This window comes from Anticarsia gemmatalis, chromosome 6 (assembly GCF_050436995.1).
Source record: "Anticarsia gemmatalis isolate Benzon Research Colony breed Stoneville strain chromosome 6, ilAntGemm2 primary, whole genome shotgun sequence".
Classification (NCBI taxonomy): domain Eukaryota; kingdom Metazoa; phylum Arthropoda; class Insecta; order Lepidoptera; family Erebidae; genus Anticarsia; species Anticarsia gemmatalis.
Window position 1 is genome coordinate 12607654 of NC_134750.1, and position 19705 is coordinate 12627358.

The window sequence follows — 19705 nt, forward strand, 5'->3', positions numbered from 1 at the left end:
TCTGTTTGCAATAAACTCAGAATCTACGTAACGGTTTTTCATGGAAATTTCACCAATGAAATAGCGATTCCCAAGGAAATTAGTTTTAGTGTATATGTGTGTGTTTTACAAATAACCTTTTAACCCGGACAAAGCCGAGGCGGGCTGCTAGTAGGTTGATAAAAATGACCTAGTAATTTACATTTAATCTATGTAGATACCAATGTCACGATCAATTCGGTTCCGTTTCTTGAAGTGGTCAACCTTGTGTCAAAGATATTTGAACTGTTCTAGGATTAGCTTGAAAAATATACATGTCATGCCTTATTCTGAGAATTGACCATCATCGGCAATTAGTTCTAGTTTTTTAGCCTTTGATCAAGGATTTTGATATTACGGATAGTGTAGATATTTCTGTCAATATGATAAAGGGTTTTATTAAAACTTCCTTAAGCCCTTTCATTAGTGTTAGTTATTGTGTGTATGTGTGTGTACACTTAGATTTATTACTAAATCTACATTCATCGCTTCTCCAGGTCATTAAATCTCGGGTATAAAAATAAAAAGACACAAAAATTCACTGTTTATATCACTTTTTTATAATTTATTTTCACAACATTTTTTATTTCTGTAAAATTTACAATAGCTTAAAACTCCTCACAAATATAATAGTAATTATTTATCGCAACAACACAGCGTCTACGCGCTTCGTGTAACACGAAACAGACAACATGGAAGAGAAGAAAAAAAAATGAAAATAATAACTATAATGTAAATATACTTGAATAAAAACTAAGCTTATAAAACGTAAGGTGTTATGATCTAGCAAACCCTACACTAGAGAGTCGGTGTGTCGTGCATTCGCTTGTAACATATGAGCGATGGCGCGACACGGCGAGGTCTGATTCCTGAAGGGTGGCCAAGTAGCAGCGGTGCAGCGTGCGGTGGAATGGGACTGCTCATTACTTGCTTATACATCTATGTGGCACTTATTAAGTACTTTGATTTATTGAAGAACTTTCAACAAACTTAAACAGCAGACGGGAATAATCTTAAAATTTGCAGAAAAATGTAACGTTATATATGTTTAGATTAGTTGCCTCAATAGAGTATGAGATTGTTAGAAAGTAAACAATTGACGAGATCATTGACTGAAGTGATTTACTCTAATTTTTTGAGCAACCATAGCAATAATTGACTTTTATTCGAAGTAACGAATTTTAAACGTAATAAACATTCAAATTTTATTTATTACTCAATATAAACAAATTAAGTACTCATATTAACGTTTCGTAATTATGATTGCGATTTCAATTAGAATTATTTATGTGTCCTGAACATTGAACGTAATTGAAGGCATACTATTTTATTGTAGAATTAAAACGGATGTTTATGAATCTTATTTCCGATCTGCTGATAAGTTGGCATTGAAATATTATGTAAATTTAAAATTATAATACGTTTGCTGTTGAAATGAAGAGAAGAGTTTTATAGACGGTGGTTAAGGAGTAAGGCGACATGGATATATGAGTAATAATGAGCATTTGTACTGATTGATTGTAACAGTATACTAAGAGCCGCACCGCTGCTATTTGTCGACACCTTGAGTGTTCAAACCACGCTTTTTATTACGGCGTTCACGTGCTTACATCAAACGACCAATTTTTTCACAATCTTCCACCTACAGTCACATCTTCATCAGAACTAAAAGTTCAATGACCGCTTTACTAAGCTTGTCTTTTTAGATCTAATCAATATGTAACTTTTTCTTAGTACCAATATAAATAATATTAAGTAAATGCTCAGTTTTATGTGTTCAAAATTACGATACATAAAATGTAACTTTTACGTGTCCAATGCAATCATGGTTGTTTCAATGATGTCATCCAGGTAAACATACATTGTTTAAAACATATAAAACGTATGGAAAAACTAATAAAACGCCATGTATTGAGCACCTGTGGCCATACAAAAGGCAGGTAAATGACACTAATGTCAATATAGATTTAAAACAATGAAATAAGTAATTCTGATCAAAGATTGGAACCTGTTGATAACCTTTAAGCAAGTCTAACATGCCTCAATAATACTTCTGGTATCTACACGAACGACTTTAAATATTTTTTTAAGCAAACTTTGTATGTGTATTCAGACGGACATCAATTGTATAAATAATGCTCTTTAATATATTTCATTACATAAGAACGTCGAGACGAATATTTATTTTCGTTGCGTTTGCCAAAATGTGACATTGAATTAGTAAAAGTTACATTCTCGCATACCGTACACAGTTGTATCATCAAGTGTTCGTAGCATTGACAACAAAACACTATTTACATAATCTTCAACATAAGTTATGTATATTTATAACTTGGTACTTTGAAATTCTAAAACAAACTCCGAGCTAAATCTCACAAACCCTCAAGATACTTATTCTGATTTACCTCATAAATAATTCGTGTTATTCTCCCTTTTGTAAGGATCGCAATTTAGTCATTTAAGTACATATTTCAAACATAATAATATACTTCAGATAAAACAATTTCACAAAACCATTGTCCAACAATATATACATATAACATACATCCACCTCACGCACGTAAACGCCTTTTGACCAGTGCTCATTAAGAATTAAAATTAATCATAAAATAAGGCTAGCTGAAAACTGATGGTAACTTTAGAAAAAATAAGACCCTAAACTATATTGCAATGTCTCTCTTTGCAAAAACATTTTTCAAAATATTAGACCGTTTTTTTTGGAAGCGTTTTAGCCACAAGACGTGGTGTACATGGAAGAGCTTTATAAGCTAACAAGCATCCCTCGGTACGTATTCACTGCTACGAATCCCAGTTACTGAGTGCTCCGACATTCGGAATAGTGAACTCGGCCCACAGACTGAAGAAAAAATTATGTAGATGAGCCAAGTTTGAGTAGAAAGCATGTCGATAAAAGTTTGCGATTTAAATATACTACCAACGAGTTTGAGATTATCTTAGTTGTTACGCACGAGACTGGTGAAGTGAATAACTGGTATATAACTACGGCTAACATACCTACATAATTTTCTCCTTAGTACTAGAGAGAAAGATCACAAAAATATACCATCGAATATCGTAATTTATATTCACGCGAGGAGGTAGTTCTTAACGGATCTTGCCAATAGCTGATCTACAATATAGATATAACAATCACAGTTATTTATAATAAATATAGTGACAATATAGAATGACATTTAAAATACCTGTCGAAAAGACTACAAATCACAACTTAGACGCCTGTCTCGATATAGCAAGTAACACTAGTGATAATTAACTTACATTCACTCTTATTACATATGGAATAAAGTTTAGATTCAGTTAACTATGTTTATGTACTTCATTTATTTCTAAGTACAGACAACTGCGTACTATTTCTACAATTAGGGCTACCGTTTGACGTTAGGCGCGATCCGTTACACTCATGATTGTTATGACACGTTCCGTTAAGTGACTTGAACATCCTCGAGCTTAGCGTTTACAAGAGAACCTCTAAGAAGACGTATCGATACACAGAGAAGATTGTGTCACAAGTGAAACGGAGCACTGTACTTGTTCAACTTGCATCAGATGTTCCGTCAGCCCGCAGTCACACGCGCGACATTCGGCGGACACGACAAACAAGTGATAACAGTCAAAGTGTTCTACAACACTACGATCCCGAAAGTATTTTTGAAAGATTTTTATAAAAAATGAGATCTTAAATTTTGGTTCGACAGTGAGCAAAGTCGGAGAAAAATTCGTTCATAAACTCGTTAATTGTTCCGAAGTTAACGATAAAAAGTTAACTCTATAAGATGATTGTACTTGATTACTTCGGATATAACTTCAACTACTCAAAATACACTACGTAACAAACTGTTATATTGAAGCCCTACAAAGTTCCATGCAAAGTTGTGTATACATATAATATTTACTCTGAATATGCATTTGGCAAAATATCTAACACATTCACGTATTGGCCGGACACTGTTTACACAATCGTTCATATATCTATATCTCATTAAAATACAACAATAATAATATATCTCTCTATTGGATTTAATCTACATAATGTAATGTAAGTAGATAATATATCATCGACAACATGGTTAATTAATACAACAATTAAATCACATTTTCCATACCATCTACAGCTTTTATATAAACCGTATTGATGAGACGTTAATAGTAAAAAAAATGTTCATAAGTACTCTGTAACTAACGTGACCTCACTACTTGTAAATGTTCTTAAAATATTTTTATAATGGTATTTTTATTATTATTTAAAAAAGCGTGAACTTTAATATTGTACACACCTTAGTAATTATATTTTTTTGGGGTTTTTTAAGTTTTTTTTTCGTTTTATATTTTTCTATGTGTATCTTAATTTGTTACTTCGTACGCCAAGCCGTATACAATACTAGAGCGATCACGAAACGTGTAAGTGTATACATACATCCTTTCAGATTGATAAATACATAGTAAAATAGTGATCTGACGTGTGTCTCACGTTGAGGAGCGGCGGCGCGCCGTCACTTCGTGATCGACAACTGACAACTACTGCTCGACGGATTGTCGCGTTACTATCGAAGGCCGCCTCACAAGGGCGGACTTGTTACTCTACGATCGCGATGTCCCCGCGGCGAACTGCAGCAGACTGCAGCAGACTGCAACAGAACGCAGCAGACTGCTCGCTCCTCCGCTAGGATCCGTCGCTCGGTCGGCGATCGTGTTGCGACCGATATCTCACTTAATTAGCAATAAAACTCGTATCCGACCGTCCGCTTCTCCGTGATATTTCGACGGCGAGAGACATGCCACTACTTTTATGGAGACGACTTCTATACATAAAAGCTTAAAAATAACTAACTAGTCTTTTTTATAGGCAGACCATCGACTCGGACTCACTATCTAGCGGCGCGTCCGTCACATCCACGTGAACGATAATTTTCGTACTGCTAACATATTAACTTATCAACACGAAAGGAGTACGACTAGAAATTACTTCACGCGCCGGCCGCGCGACCCGCGAGCCCGCGGCGGACAATTGACGTGCGAATTGATCGGCGGACAGTGAGCTGCGGCGCGCCCGCCACGCGCCGCTCCATACACATACATTTTGTTATCCGTATTATATACATTTGGCACTAAATTCATCGTCGATCGTTATGGGGCTCGAGGGCGGGGGGCGCGCGCGGTCACGCCGGGCACGACGCGGCGCGGCAGCAGTCGCAGTACGGCGCGGGCGGGGCCGGCGCGGGCGGGCACGCGGCGCACTGCGCGCACGCGGCACACGCGGCGCACGGGGCGCACGCGGCGCACGCTGCGCACGCCGCGCACATGCACACGTAGTACGACGGCGCCACCATCAGCGGGGCCCGCGCACACAGCTCGCGGCACGCCAGCGCCTCGATCAGCGCCAGCGTCTGCCGCCGCTCGTGGCCCATGAGGCACACGGTCGACTCCCGCACCACGCCGTGCAGCAGGGTCAGGTACCTGCGACAAAAACATCGTGGGTTAGAAAATACTCAAACGGTTAGCCGTAAAATAAACGTCAGTATGAGTTAACGAGCGTCGCTTACCTATGCTTGAGCGCTTCCTCCTCTCTGCCGACGAAGTGGTTCCGCAGGTAGGCTTCGAGCTTAGCGCGTTGTTGCCCGAGCTCGGGGAAGTCAATGAAGAACCTCGAGCACATGTATCGCTCGAGGGTTTTGATTTTGTCCGGCCTCGCCGGCCTGTAGCCCTTGGCGAGGAGGGCGCAGTACTTGAGCAGACCGCCGCCGCGAATTTCCTCCGGCTGCCGCGTCGCGATGAGTTTCTCTGCGAGGTGGAGCAGGGCCTCGTTGAAATCCCCGTATACAGACTCGCCGACGACTGTCGGGTAGAAGTTCTCGCCGATCGGCAGCTGAGCGCACTCGTGGAACGCGAGCAGGGAGTCGAGGGCGATCTGGAACGAGTCCACGGAGAACTCGAATTGACGGCGCATCGTGTCCACGAACTTGAGCTCGACGGACTTGTGGCCGCGCGAGTTGCCGAGTGAGATCAGGGACCAGCGGTCGCCGTCTGAGTTTACGCGGACCATCTTTGAGACGTAGGCCTCCTTGAGACCGGCGGGAGTGGCGCGGCGACGCGGAGTGGCGGGAGGAAGGAGAGTAGCGAGATGTCCGAGTACAGCGGCTTTGACGCGGTCACAGTGGCGAGCCGTGGGGAGCTCTGCGGTGAAGATGAGGTCAATATCCGAGTATGGCTGAGCGCGGTCGGCGAGGACGTGGCTGGCGGCACCGCCGTTGAGCCTCACGTCGCGCACGGCCACGCCAGCACCGCCGGCGGCCTGCGGGGCCTCGAGGCGGGCGCGCACTCCGGCCACCAGCTCGCGCAGACGCACGTGCAGCGTGGGGAAGTTGCCGCGGCCGTGGATAGCCACGACTTCATCCATGACCTCATTGAGCCGCTGCACCTGCTCGTAGCACAGCACGGCGTTGCGCTCGCCGCCACCACATCCTTCTTCTGATGATGTGTAGCTCGATTCGCTCTGCAACAATGAATAAACATTATGTTATTATTTTCCAAAAATATCTTTTTCCACGTAACTTGTATTGTCATGGTATCGTTATGCTCTTTGCACAATTCCAAGGTTACAGTAGCACAAAATAGCTAAATATACATTTAATGCGTACACTAACGACAACTTGAACACATAAAATGAAACCTATAAAGTAGTGCCGATTGTTGCAAGTTTCTTGGAAGAGCCCATCTGGTGTTAACATATTACGTCAGAACATCAACTGTTAGTATGGTGTTTGCATACAGTAATGCATCACGTTTATTGAGGAAAGCGAAGTAATCATTCCGAATGATTGAGGAAATACAGAAACCAATTATGTAGCTCTATCGTTTACATGACAGTGATTGTCCTCTGACCGGTCTCACCTCGCTCACCTTAATCAATCTGTGTTAGGCAAATCGTCTTCAATAAAAGACAATTTGTCAGACAGGACTTGTCCAAATAGCAGACATTTCCAGTATTTGAAACGAGGAAACGTTTTGTCATTACGTCAATGTATTAAAATTACAAATGGCGTTATTAGGTACGGCTGAGACGTAAAATAAAAGGCATAATTTGTCTTCAAATGGATGACATAATTGAGAGGCTTCCGAGAAATGTCGAAGTTGATGGTGCGATGGCGTTCCTACAATATTTTTTGCGCGTTCTTTTAGCGACGTTATCAAGGTTAGGTATTATGAGTAAATATGATTTTTTGGGTGCGTTGTTTGGACAAACGGATGCCATAATTTGCTTGTACAGTGAATAAGTGCGCACGAGAGTTTAAAAAAGAATCTGATATGTTTAATGCGTACATCGATGATGTAATGCTTGCATTTTTTTCAAGAAGGAAAATCTGTAAATCCCTCTACAAAATTTCCAAGAATTTGCAGCTCAGATGTACCAGAAACCCTGTACTAAATAAAAACAATGTCTCCATTCGCGGAAAAGGAAAAATGGTAAAGAAACTACCGAATCGATTAAAAATTATTCAACGTTTAAGAAACGATAACAATAAAACGGATATTTTTTGGTTTGGTTTTGTTAGTTTTGCCCAAATTAAAAACACTGTATCTAAATTTTACCTTCCAGACTTGTAAATACTAAAAAGTATTTTTTGTAATCCCATTGTTGTTCAAATAGGCGTGGTATTGCAAATAACTACTTATTGTTTCTATGTACAGATATTACCTTCGTTTCTTTACAATTGAATGTCAAATTCAATCATATGTTTTGTTAGTTTTCATACTACATTTTGTAGCTCAAAGTAAACTATGGTAATTACAGTCTCCTGACCGTCTTTGATATTTTTGTAATAATAAGTATGCTATGTGTTAATCCAGGTTATGAACTATCTGTGTGCCAAATTTCATCAAAATATATAAAACAGTTTTTGCGCCATAGAGTAACAAACATCCATACACCCGTCTACAGACTTTTGTAAGATAGGTTTTTAAATTACTGCTAAGTATATAAGTAGGATACTAGGATTACAATAATATTATCGAGGTCAACGACCCTTGTTCAAGTTTCTCCCTATTTGAAGACAATCTCATTCTGTTCTGCTAACCTATTCGAGACAACAATGACCAATAAAATCAAAATAAATCGACATACAATTGAATTTGTTATGTCCCCTCCGTATCCATTCATTTCTGTTTAATTCACTCTCCCTCGACTGACTGTCTATGTATTCATACCTCCGAAACTAGTAAATCGATTTTGATCATCCACATCATACTTTTAATATCATTTTCGTGAGTTTCAGCTATATCTGCATTCTATATGTAGTCTTACAAGATGACCATTATTTTGTTTCGTTTTGGAAAATAAGGTCAAAATTCGCTTCCAAATAGTTAAAGAATAAAAGTTGCGGAAATCTGTTTAGTATATTTTGCGATGCATTTGAATAAACCGACAAACAGTCTCCGCTTTACATATTCTTCACGTTTGTGAATGCGTTCAGTAATTGAGCTCGTATTGTGCCTCTATGAGCGCACATTGAAACCAATGAACTAGTAATATATTATACGTCGTCATGTCATCAGAATTGTATTTAAGTGGCCATTGTTGTAGTTCAACGGACTCTGAAAATGTCCTATAATATGTATAGTCTGTGTTTTTAAGCCATGATTTCATAGATATATCAATTTGACGTTTAGTAATTTGGTGATGACAGCTGTTGAGGTCGGATACATGTGTTTAAAGTTTGTATAATTTTGTGTACAAGCCGCTATAGTTTAAAAACTTAAGTTCATGATCAGCCTAGCCTCTCTTCCAACTACGTTAGGGTCTGCTTCCAGTCTCACCGGATGCAGCTGGATACCAGTCTATTACATGGAGCGACTGTCTATCGCACCTCCACAATCTAGTTACCTGGGTTATAACACGATACCCCTCGGTAAGACTGGTTGTCAGACTTTCAAGCTTCTGAATAATTGGATAATAGCTCAAAGTAACAATTGAGACAAAAGTTGGTTGCAAAGTAACAACTAATCTAAGAGTTAATCTATCAAATCAATTTGCGGCCACAGTACGAGGATTTAGTGTGCAAAAGAATTAAACAAACAAATTTGATTGACAGTATAATGCTAAAGTTTATTCACCAAAGATTACAATGTAATGATAATTTGTTGATGATTCAGATAAAAAAAATATTCCGCGTACTTTTAAACCGATTATATCAATTTTTACACGTGAATATTATTTGCCTTCTAAGATTTTGTATGTCAAAGTGTTGCGACGCAGTAAATAATCGGCAAAGATACCAAAGCTCTATTTTGTCTTTTTTTATATCTAAACGTGATTTGAATCTCAAACACCTTTATGTAAGGCCAGATTTTGAAGCATGCTGTAGAAGAAAATAAATAAATTTAACCCATTGCTGTCCCACTCCTGGGCCTCCTCCCGTAATAAAGCCGGGGTTAGGTTGGGTCCACCACGCTGCCTAAGGGCGGGTTGGGGACGTTTTATACTTTCAAGGTCTGTTCTAAAGAACTCTTAGGCATGCAAAGTTGCATCACGATGTTTTCCTTTACAGTTGGAAATAATTATTACTAGATCATTATTTTTATTACGCATATAACTACGAAAAGTCATTGCTGTCTTGGGTTCGAACCTGCAATCACTAGCGTGTGAGGTACCAACCACTCGGCTATCACTGCTCTTTTTGTTTTGTTTTAATAATTCATTATTATTTTCCTGAATCTCGTTCGTTTTTATGTCTAAGAATGTTTTCTGTTTGCTCATAAATGTTCATGTTCGTATACTGTTATGTCGAGGAAGGTTCAACAACTGTATATATCCATTAATTATCAGATGCGGTGCAGGATGTGTCGAGTTTTTATGCAATCGTTATAGTGATGGCCATCGGTGATGCTATCCAGATAAAAGATAACGATACCTATTTAGAACAAATTTATTTCAATATGTTTCATAATACCTATTTAGAAAATACGGTTTTCGTTATCGATGAAGGTTTCTACGCGATATTTAACTAAATCCAAAAAAAAATTGCACACACTAACATACATATAATCACGCCTTCTTCTTATAGAGGTAGACAAAGACCAGAGAACGCAACTTGGTACAATCTTTACAAACTTCTCTAGCTTCATTCACATCCATACGTCTTGTCAAAAAATAAAACGTGTCTTTGAAAAAATAGTATTAAGCTTTTAAAAAAGAAAAACATTCAAATGTCAAATAGTTTTTTAATCGAATGTTGAAACGTTGACATATCTTACGAACTATCAAATTATTATAAATGGATACAATAGGATTTATAAATAGGACCTTATAAATTAGCGCCCACACAAAATTTATCAATTCGTATGTCCGGTTCAGACAATGTTGTATCGTATTCAATACTTGCTTGACTGGATAATTGTGTCCTGCTAGGCCACTTCCTATTTAATCTGTGTCATTACAGATAATAAATGCAACAGGATTCGTGAACTAGAATTTCTAAGTCAAGTTTGATATACATACATCTATACTAATCTATACTATAGATATCAAACATAACATATAAACATATTATAAAGCTGAAGTTCGTTTGTTTGTTTGTTTGAACGCGCTAATCTCAGGAACTTCTGGTCCGAATTGAAAAATGTAAAAAAAATTCAGTGTTAGATAGCCCATTTATCGAGGAAGGCTATAGGCTATATATCATCACGCTACGACTAATAGGAGCAGAGTAACAGTAAAAAATGTTACAAAAACAGGGAAAATAAATGACCCATTCTCTCTTATGTGACACAAGCGAAGTTGCGCGGGTCAGATAGTACATAATATCATGCCTGCTGTACCCGAAAGTGTAGATAATTTAGTCACATATATAAAATAGGGGGCGGGCCTATTACCGGGCACGATATAAAATTCCAGAACATTATTGTGAATAACCTAATATAAATTAGAAATAACTAATAGCACTTTGTTCAACCTGGGAATCAACCCAGTGGTTAGCAGTTAAATGAATCTATTTACAGTGTAATTTTTTTCTTCGAGTGCATAGATTTTGATACTTTTTGGAAATTCCAATTATGGTGATTTATATTGTAAAAATTGATTCATGCAAATTATATACATTAACGTTATCAATATGATTGAAAGAGAAATTATTCATAAAAATAAAATTTATCAGATCATGATGATTACGTAGCATTAACTGATAATACTCAAGTAATTGGAATTAGTACGTACTTTCCAATATTTTATAATTAATGTTTTATGCAAAGAGATTAATAAGAATAATGGCATATCCTTTGTAGATAATATTGTTGATTTCATAAATGACGCTGTCTTTACAAATAGGCATCTTTTTTGACGAAGCACAATGATTTTATCATTGAATTGAATACAGTTACCTTTAGTAAGTAAGAACATTAAAACAAATTGCTTTCGAAAGATGTAAGTAATGTACGATTAGAATTCACTCTCAACATTTCTCAATAACTGATGCAATTTTGTATTACTATTTCGGCACACACTTCGTGGTTCCATCCTCGAAGCGGACGTGTACACACAACTCTATAATTATCGTCTATTGAACCTTCAGAATAAATGTCAAGAGTAGAATATCATATACTAAGTGTTTATCTTGTTTTAGAACGCAACCTTAATTAAAAACCGCAAATCGGAAGCCTTCGACCATCAATCATAGTGAATTTAAAAAACCTGTAAAAGTGTCAGTGTCATTGTCACGGCGGGGCGCGCGGCCGCTCTCATGAACTGTACGATGTGACCTCGTTACGGCGGCCGATTAAAATACGAAATTTTGTATTGTTTTTCCTCGTCGATTTGAAATCAGTCGGTCGTTGAGGTCAAATGCGCAATCGTAACAAATCGTATCGGACGCGAGCCATGCTCTCTACAAACTTGTATAAGACTTTTTATAGAATCGTAGAAATCAGCTGTTCTCTCAAGGTCGTATTGTTGCGTGAAGTTGTTATTTTGTTTTACAGTGAGTTATGTATAAATGTTGTCTCAACTAGAACAATACGTGTGCAAACTTAACAATATTATGTATGTACAGAGGGAACAAAAGAGAGACTGGCGAACGCAAATTGAAATGAGATTGAAAAACAAATCCGAGGTTAGGCTGAACAGCTTTATACTCTTTATAGACCGGGTTATGAAGGTTGACGTCTATGCCTTCGTTATTTAATCTTTGCCGTCCAAAATATTTTGCGAGCTTAATTAAATTCAACAAAATTTAAGCCTGAGTCTTTTGTTTAGCGAGATGTCCCTAAATTACTGAATTTTATATTATATACAGACCTCTCGTCACAAGTTCTAATTTGTTTAGGTCTTCACATATTCTAGGTCCCTTTAAATAAACTTGATTAACAAACATTTTATCTGCAATATTTAGTATATTTCGAGGTAATATAACTTTTTAGCCACTGATTTTTACAGACATATTTAAGTCAATACTTTATGCAAATATTTGAATAAGAATAACGACAGTGGTGCGATAACAATGAAATATAAAATCATTTCAAAGGCCAACAGACTACACAAGACGGCGTTATATTTGTATTATATTTGTCACGCAAATGGTATTAAAAAGTAGGATATGCTTCGCTTCGATGCTATGACGTAAAAATTATAAATTAATCCAAACACCAGTCTTTTGACGTAATAGATTTTTGTTTTATTGTACTTTGTAATATGCATATCATTAATTTCCTTTTGTTGTAATGTAAATGTAAGATTTAGCAAAAATAAACAAGACAAATGAAAGTACGTAAATGTCAACGTCAATAAAGTAAACTGTCAAATGTAACTGACGTATGTGTAATATTTCAGAACGGTTATGACAGCGGGAACCTCCGTCCAACAACGCGTGTCTCACGACACAGATGGTGAACCTGCCAGTTTTCGCGTGCACAAACCAAACGCGCGCGATACGGAACGGGAATGTGAAATTATGAATTTATATTTCGAAATGTTCAATCGAATTCCATCGCATCGAGAAAGTTATACAAATTTTTGCAATCACACATACGCTTCACAAGTTCTATTTTCGCTTACTGTGTTCTATTTTACGACAGTTTTTATTGTGAGAATTTATGATAGCCAGCTATCAAAATGTAAAACGCATTGAGATAAAAACTACACTGATTATTTTTGTGTATTATTATGAGTCGTGAATTAATTTCTTGTTTCAAATGTTAGAATTGAACGGATGTTTGTTGTGAGAGGAGGTGGAAATGTAAACATTATTATCTCGTAGTGGATCTAATCTTTGGAGTATTTTCGCGTTTTGTTATCGTTTGTGAGTGAAGGAGAGCGGCGCAGACGTAACAGGGTGTGCGTCATCGCGTGCGACACACAGGTTGAAAACATCACGCGCAGACGAAGCACAATAGCCACAATACAAACTGGACTAACATTGAACAAGTGCTCCCCGACAATGTTACACGCACCGGTACATGCGTACCGCGCCGTCCGCACCGTCCGCACTCCACGCCGCTCCACACACCTCACACATAACTCTCAGTCATTATCATACAAACTATTTTAACTATTAATACAACGTATCAATAAAAACGTTGCATATTCATGCTCGAGCGAAAACAGATATTCTCGCTTCACGCAACGTTACAAGATGCTACAACGATTATACACATTCCTTAGGAAATACCAATATGGCGAGCGTCTGTCAAAAGTTCGCCAACGACCTTGCAACGGATGGCGTGATCGTGATCAGACATTTTAAAACTCAATCGACTATAAAAAATAGAGTACCAGTCGAACAAATTATCTCGGAAATCCGCAATTAAACTTAGACGTTTATATGGAGGGTAATGGACATAATACGGCTACGACTTGACAGATTTATGTTCGCTTTTTATGAATTACATACAAGTTACAGAGATTTGTAGCAGCCAATAGACAACAAAAAAATCAATAGGTATTTAAAATACTCTTAATCAACGATACAGATGTTGAATGATTCAATTTAAAAACGGCCAAGTCGCTTTATGAGGCAAGTGGTATTTAAATATCGAGACTAAAGAGAACAATACACCAGCGGAATATTTCAAAGTAGGATATGATGTTACGTTTCTTTATACGATCGCAACCTACATCTAGACAATCGAGTGCTTACTTTCGATTTCGTGAGGCCAGTAATTAGCATGGCCTCGGCATACGTGAGCTGCGTAACACGGAGCGGAACTAGTTAGGCGCGCGCCGCGGGATCCGCCATAGCGTTAGTTTCTTAACGTGAACGCGAGGGGAAGGAAGCCATTTTCACTTTCTTTTAAATTATATGAACGTTTTATTATTCGTATTGATTCATTAATATTGCAGACGATCGTTTGCTTGCGTCAGTGGGTCTATACAAACGAAATTAAAAGTAACCCTCCGTCCGTTACGAAAACGTTTTGTAATAAAGATTTTGTTTTACGACCGGTTCATTTGAAAGTCTAAGCCACAAATTCCTTATTTTATGCAAATAACTTTGAAGTAGAAGTATTTGAAGCTATTGTATCCATTATAAGCGATGAGGTCTTTCATTTAGCGGTAATTATTATCGCATTGGAATTTACCAAGCAAATTGTTTGTTAATGGAGGGCGCGCGGGCGGCACGACACTTACCTTCGCCTTATTCGTTAAAGAAAAAGGTCTATTACTTTGTCTTTGATATCAATCGTTTGGAGGCCGTGACTCTTTTAAAGTTTATTCCACTTTTAATTATCGACTATCGAACGATGTTAATCGATTAATAAATAAATGAAATATATTTATGTCGTGATTTATGATGCAGATGCATGAGATATTAAGTAATTTAATTAGATATATTGAAGCTTGTATAAACTGGCATTTAATCTTAATTTTACTAAAATACTTTGAGGTTGAATTTTAAAAAGTGTAGTCTATTTTTTTATAATTCGATAATAGAGATTATGGTTAATAAAGTCTCGAGATAAAATTCGATTGGTGTTACTTTTTATTGTACAAATGACCTTAGAACATAATGTTTAAGGCCAGTTAGCAACTAAAGACTATAAGTATGGGTGCGGTCACAATTTACAGATTAAAATGGAGACAGAAAACAAGTTTTTTATATCTTTGTTTGTCGTCTTGTTGACATTTATTTCTATCAATAATTATGTTTTTAATTGTGCTGCTCGATTTATTAGCAGATTTATCATATACATATGTACTTATTTGTAGTAAATATGGCGGGTTGGTATGTAACCTTTTCTGTTCAGTTACGAGGTTGTTGCTGATATCTAAATTAACTTATCTCGCATACATTTTAATTATTTGAATGCTGTTAATGACTTTTGATATTTAGGTTACGTTTTAATGTGTTTAAAATATATATTGATTTGGTCGTATCGATAACTGTATAAAAAATGTGTTTGTAATATACCTAGTCAATGGATAACATAAAAGGGTAATAACATCTCCCTAAAGTTTGTTTTCAGAGTAAAAAACAATTAGATAATGTTAACAATGTTATGCTTTTAAACATTTTCTTTGTTCGCCATCAATAAAAAAAGTCACTAACCTTTTCAAATGTCATTCTTTTTTGTTAAATTCTGTGTGCCCGTGTCACGGTCACACATCATATCCGTCGTTTTAAGATTTGACCGATTGCTAAAAACAATAGCATGTTGCGTTCACTGGCTTTTGCCATTACGTCAGGAATGCTAGCAATTGCGACAATGTCTAGAATTTTTAATGCCTTTTACAAACAATCAAAGTAGGTAATCTATTGAACGATTCCGTGATTCCATTTATAATTCGAATAAAAAAACAAGACCTAGAGCCATTACCATAGATCTAAGGAGTATGAATGACAAATGAAAACGATAATACAATAGCCAACATTGTAGTCGAGTGAAAAATAAATCGATTCTAATCGACTATTCTAGATCAAGGGCCAACCAAGGAGAAGGCTTGTATATCGAGTACAACAATTATTTACGTTTGTACGTCAGTCGGTGCGTGTGCATCGACGCATACTAAGTACGTCCTAGAGCATTCCCTTGTGAGGCAATAGCTTGGCAACTTTAATGCGTATTTTAATAAATTCTTTAGGCTTGATTTCTTTAGACGTGACGCCGATAGTGTAGCACTAGTCGATTCTCGTTAGTATTACTAAGACGTTTAGGCGATTTACGCGATCGTTCAGCCTTCGATTTAGAATTGGCGGATAATCACTTGTAATTTTAACGAGTTTCGATTAAGAACGTGAGTTCTTTGAAGCCGTGTGAGCAATTTAGAGCCTTTAAAATGGCGCCTATGTTCTTTTATTAAGAATTATTAAACCTACAGATTGTTAATAGAATTAGAACCTATTAAATGTAATTCATCAATTAAGCTTCTGTGCTAACAACAAACAAATTACAAAAGATTTTAGTACAATCACATGTATTTTAGTTACTTTTAGATAAACTTAGTCTAAGTGAAGCACGCGTGCGTGTGTGTGTGTGTGTGTGTGTGTGTGTGTAATTCTACGTATTTATCTACTCATACACTATGCAATATGTAACCACTATACTAATGGTCGTTGTGTTTCTAGGCCAATAATAAAAACATTAGTACGTACAGATAGTATGGTAATTTGATTAAACTATTAACGGAAAACTAGTTTTATTTTATTGTAAAGTTATCAGGCAATAGTAAGTTTAACCTAGAGAATAACCTCAAAAGATAAAAAAATACTTTTTCAAAATACGGGTTTTGAAAATGATTAATCGTATTTATGGTATACAATGTTCAAAATAAATGTTTTTGTCTATGGTGTGGTTATAAATAAACATCGTAATCAACCTTTCTTAAAAAAATATGGCAGAAAACACATTCTATATAAAGTTCTTATTTTAAATTGTAAATGTTTTTATTCATAATTTTATAAATGACTGATGTTTTTCTTATCTGCATTCAAAAATATTTAGATTCAGATATCACAATCAATTAATCATTGCAATCCTAAAAACACGTTTTTGTTTGCTTTAAAATAACTAAGATTTTCGCTAACAAGCTTGTTTGCATTATGGGATGGAAGACGCTCAGCTCAAATACTTTTATGCGGCCACCGTACATAAAATGCCTGCTTGACTTGATTGCTTTACTCACTGATCTGAATAAAAATTTACTTCTTTATTATATATAATAACAATAAATAAGTATTTATTAATTTTTGCACCGAAAAGTTCTGGTACTTTCGCATCAATTCCTAATCAGTAATTTATCAAGTAATTAATATCATGAGATAATCTTTATTACGAGTATTACGTAGATATGCGTTTATCAAACACCACAATAACAATAATAATATAATGTCTATGTACTTCATTATTTGTAAATAATATACACTATTTACTTTCTTGTTTTACGTAGTTTTATTGATTTGCACCCGAATTTGTGATAAATAGATACTAATAGATAGTGTGTAATCAAAGAGGCTTTAAAGTGTGGCAGATTTATTGCAGAAAAATATTGATAGTTCTATCTTTTTTGATATGTGTTCTTATTGTATTACTTTAAGTATTTGAATGAAAAAGTTTCCCACATAATTTAACTGATTTCAGCAAGAAAAATTTTGTGATACCTCAAAAAAGAACAGTCGGTCAAAGAAAAAATCCAAAATTGGAGAAGGTAGTAAGATGTTTTCTTTTATAAAGTGCAAGAAAGAATCATAGCAAATGCGTATTACAAACATATTCTTCACGTAGGCGTTCAATTTGTTAGACTAGTTTCACACAACGTAATAGGACCATAATAATATGGTACGAAAATATCACAATTACTCAATCGGTCTCCTTCGCCCACGCATTGACCACAGGTGTTTCCCACGAGGTCCATTGTCCTTTATCGGACCATCATTTATCATTCTGTGGTCCATTGTGGTCAGATTGTTGATAATGTATTGAAATCGTCACTTTTTATCGCTGCTAAATTGAGTGATAGTTGTTTTCAATTTGCTGGGTGTACAAAAAAATAAGTTTGACACTGTTTTTTTGTTTCAAAGTAAAGACGCTTGGTTTCATTATACTTTTGGCCTTCTAAGATAATATCTGTATATATTTTTAGCAATTTTTGTTTTAGATGCCTTAAGGTATTGTTTTATAAATATCGAATTTTCTTTGAAACAGTGACTTAGGTCAGGCAACATGTACTATGTATTTGATATTAATTTTATTTTATAGATGCTTGATACTATCCTACTTAAAATTCACCTCTTTAGAAGAAAATAATGATACTACATTATTTTAACGCTTACAATATTATGATCAAATTATTTAAAGTGAGATATATTGTCTTATTTATTTGAAATAACAAGACATATATAAGCAACTCTTGTATTATTATGTAAATCTTCAAACTGTACTTAAAGTAAACCCTAGTTACGTATTATTACCAGGAAGTAGTACCTATGTAAATATACATATCAATGTGTTCAATTAAAATGATGAGCACATACACAGTTGATGGTTGCAATCAATAACAGATTATTTGTAATTATCTAAGATTATACAGCTGTAATATAAAGGGAAAACCCAATGATAAAGGTAAGCTTATAATGCTAATTTATTATTGTATATGTTTTTCTTTGAAGATGGTTTTGATTGTATGAATATGAAAAAAAGGAACCTTAGTGTTTATCAAAGTTATTTTAAGGTATTTGATTGACACGTATGAAATTAGCACATATTTTTGAATCGTAAATAGGTTGTTTGTGGAAGATAAGTTAAAAACGATTTTGTAACATTAGAATAGAAAAAAATATAGGGATGCTTTGAAAACCTCCTTTTTTAAGTCGACATATTATTATTTTCAATCTGCCAATTTTTTTTCATAGTCATAACATTTTATTCTATTTACAAGTATTCTAGTCTACTATTAATTTATTTTTAATTCAACAAAATCACTGGTAACAGATGTGCATAAATTAACTTATTTATACGTATATTGTTCAATAATATTATTATCTTAGAGGTTATTGTGTTCATTCACTGTCTTACATGATTGAAGTAAACAAGTCTTTGAAACTATATAATGTTTTATATGAAAGTATTGTTTTTCCAAAGGTTTAATATATGCGAGGTATAAAATTTCCCAAACAAACAGGTAAAGTAAGGTAATTAATACGTTTAAGTATGTATTGATATTACGTGAATGTGTGTTTGTTTGTGTGCCTTTGACGTCAAAATGACTGAACCGATTTGCATTACATTTTGTTGACTTATAGATTATATCCCGTAAAAGGTCTTAGCTACTATATTAAGGTTAATCCAGGTTGTAAGCTATGAGTGTATGCCAAATTTTATCATAATTAGTTTAGTATTTTCGGGTGAATGAGTATAAACAATCCATTTAATATGAGTAAGATAACACACTAACAACTAGACAAAGGCAAACTTTAGATTTTCATATCCACATAATAAAAAAGGTTTAAGTGCAAACATGTGACTTAAAACTTACGCCATTTCGGTTTTAGCGTTTATTTTTTATCCTAATACCTAAGTATATTGTCCCGTCGTATATAAAACCTGCTTGTTATGTTCTCAAGTGTTAATAATCCACGCTGACCTTGAAACTGGTGCAAACCAGTTTGCATAGTGAAAGTAACCCATTCAGAATTAAAATGATAAAAAGACCTGATAAAAATGTGTCTAGATATTGTTTTAAAAGATT

The 19705-nt window shown here is 35.7% G+C and overlaps 1 protein-coding gene across 4 annotated transcripts in view; it reads right to left on the reverse strand.

The window, feature by feature from the left end:
• Window positions 1-555: 555 nt before the first annotated feature.
• The window catches only part of LOC142973788 (terminal nucleotidyltransferase 5C-like), a 249171-nt gene continuing 230021 nt past the window's right edge, over window positions 556-19705 (reverse strand). For all 4 annotated transcript variants that reach the window (XM_076115792.1, XM_076115793.1, XM_076115794.1 and 1 more), the window contains 2 exons: window positions 5580-6529; window positions 556-5493 (listed from right to left, as the gene is read on the reverse strand). In XM_076115792.1, coding sequence (XP_075971907.1) covers window positions 5196-5493; window positions 5580-6529 — 1248 coding nt within the window. In that variant the 3' untranslated portion in view covers window positions 556-5195. The remainder of the gene's footprint in view (window positions 5494-5579; window positions 6530-19705) is intronic.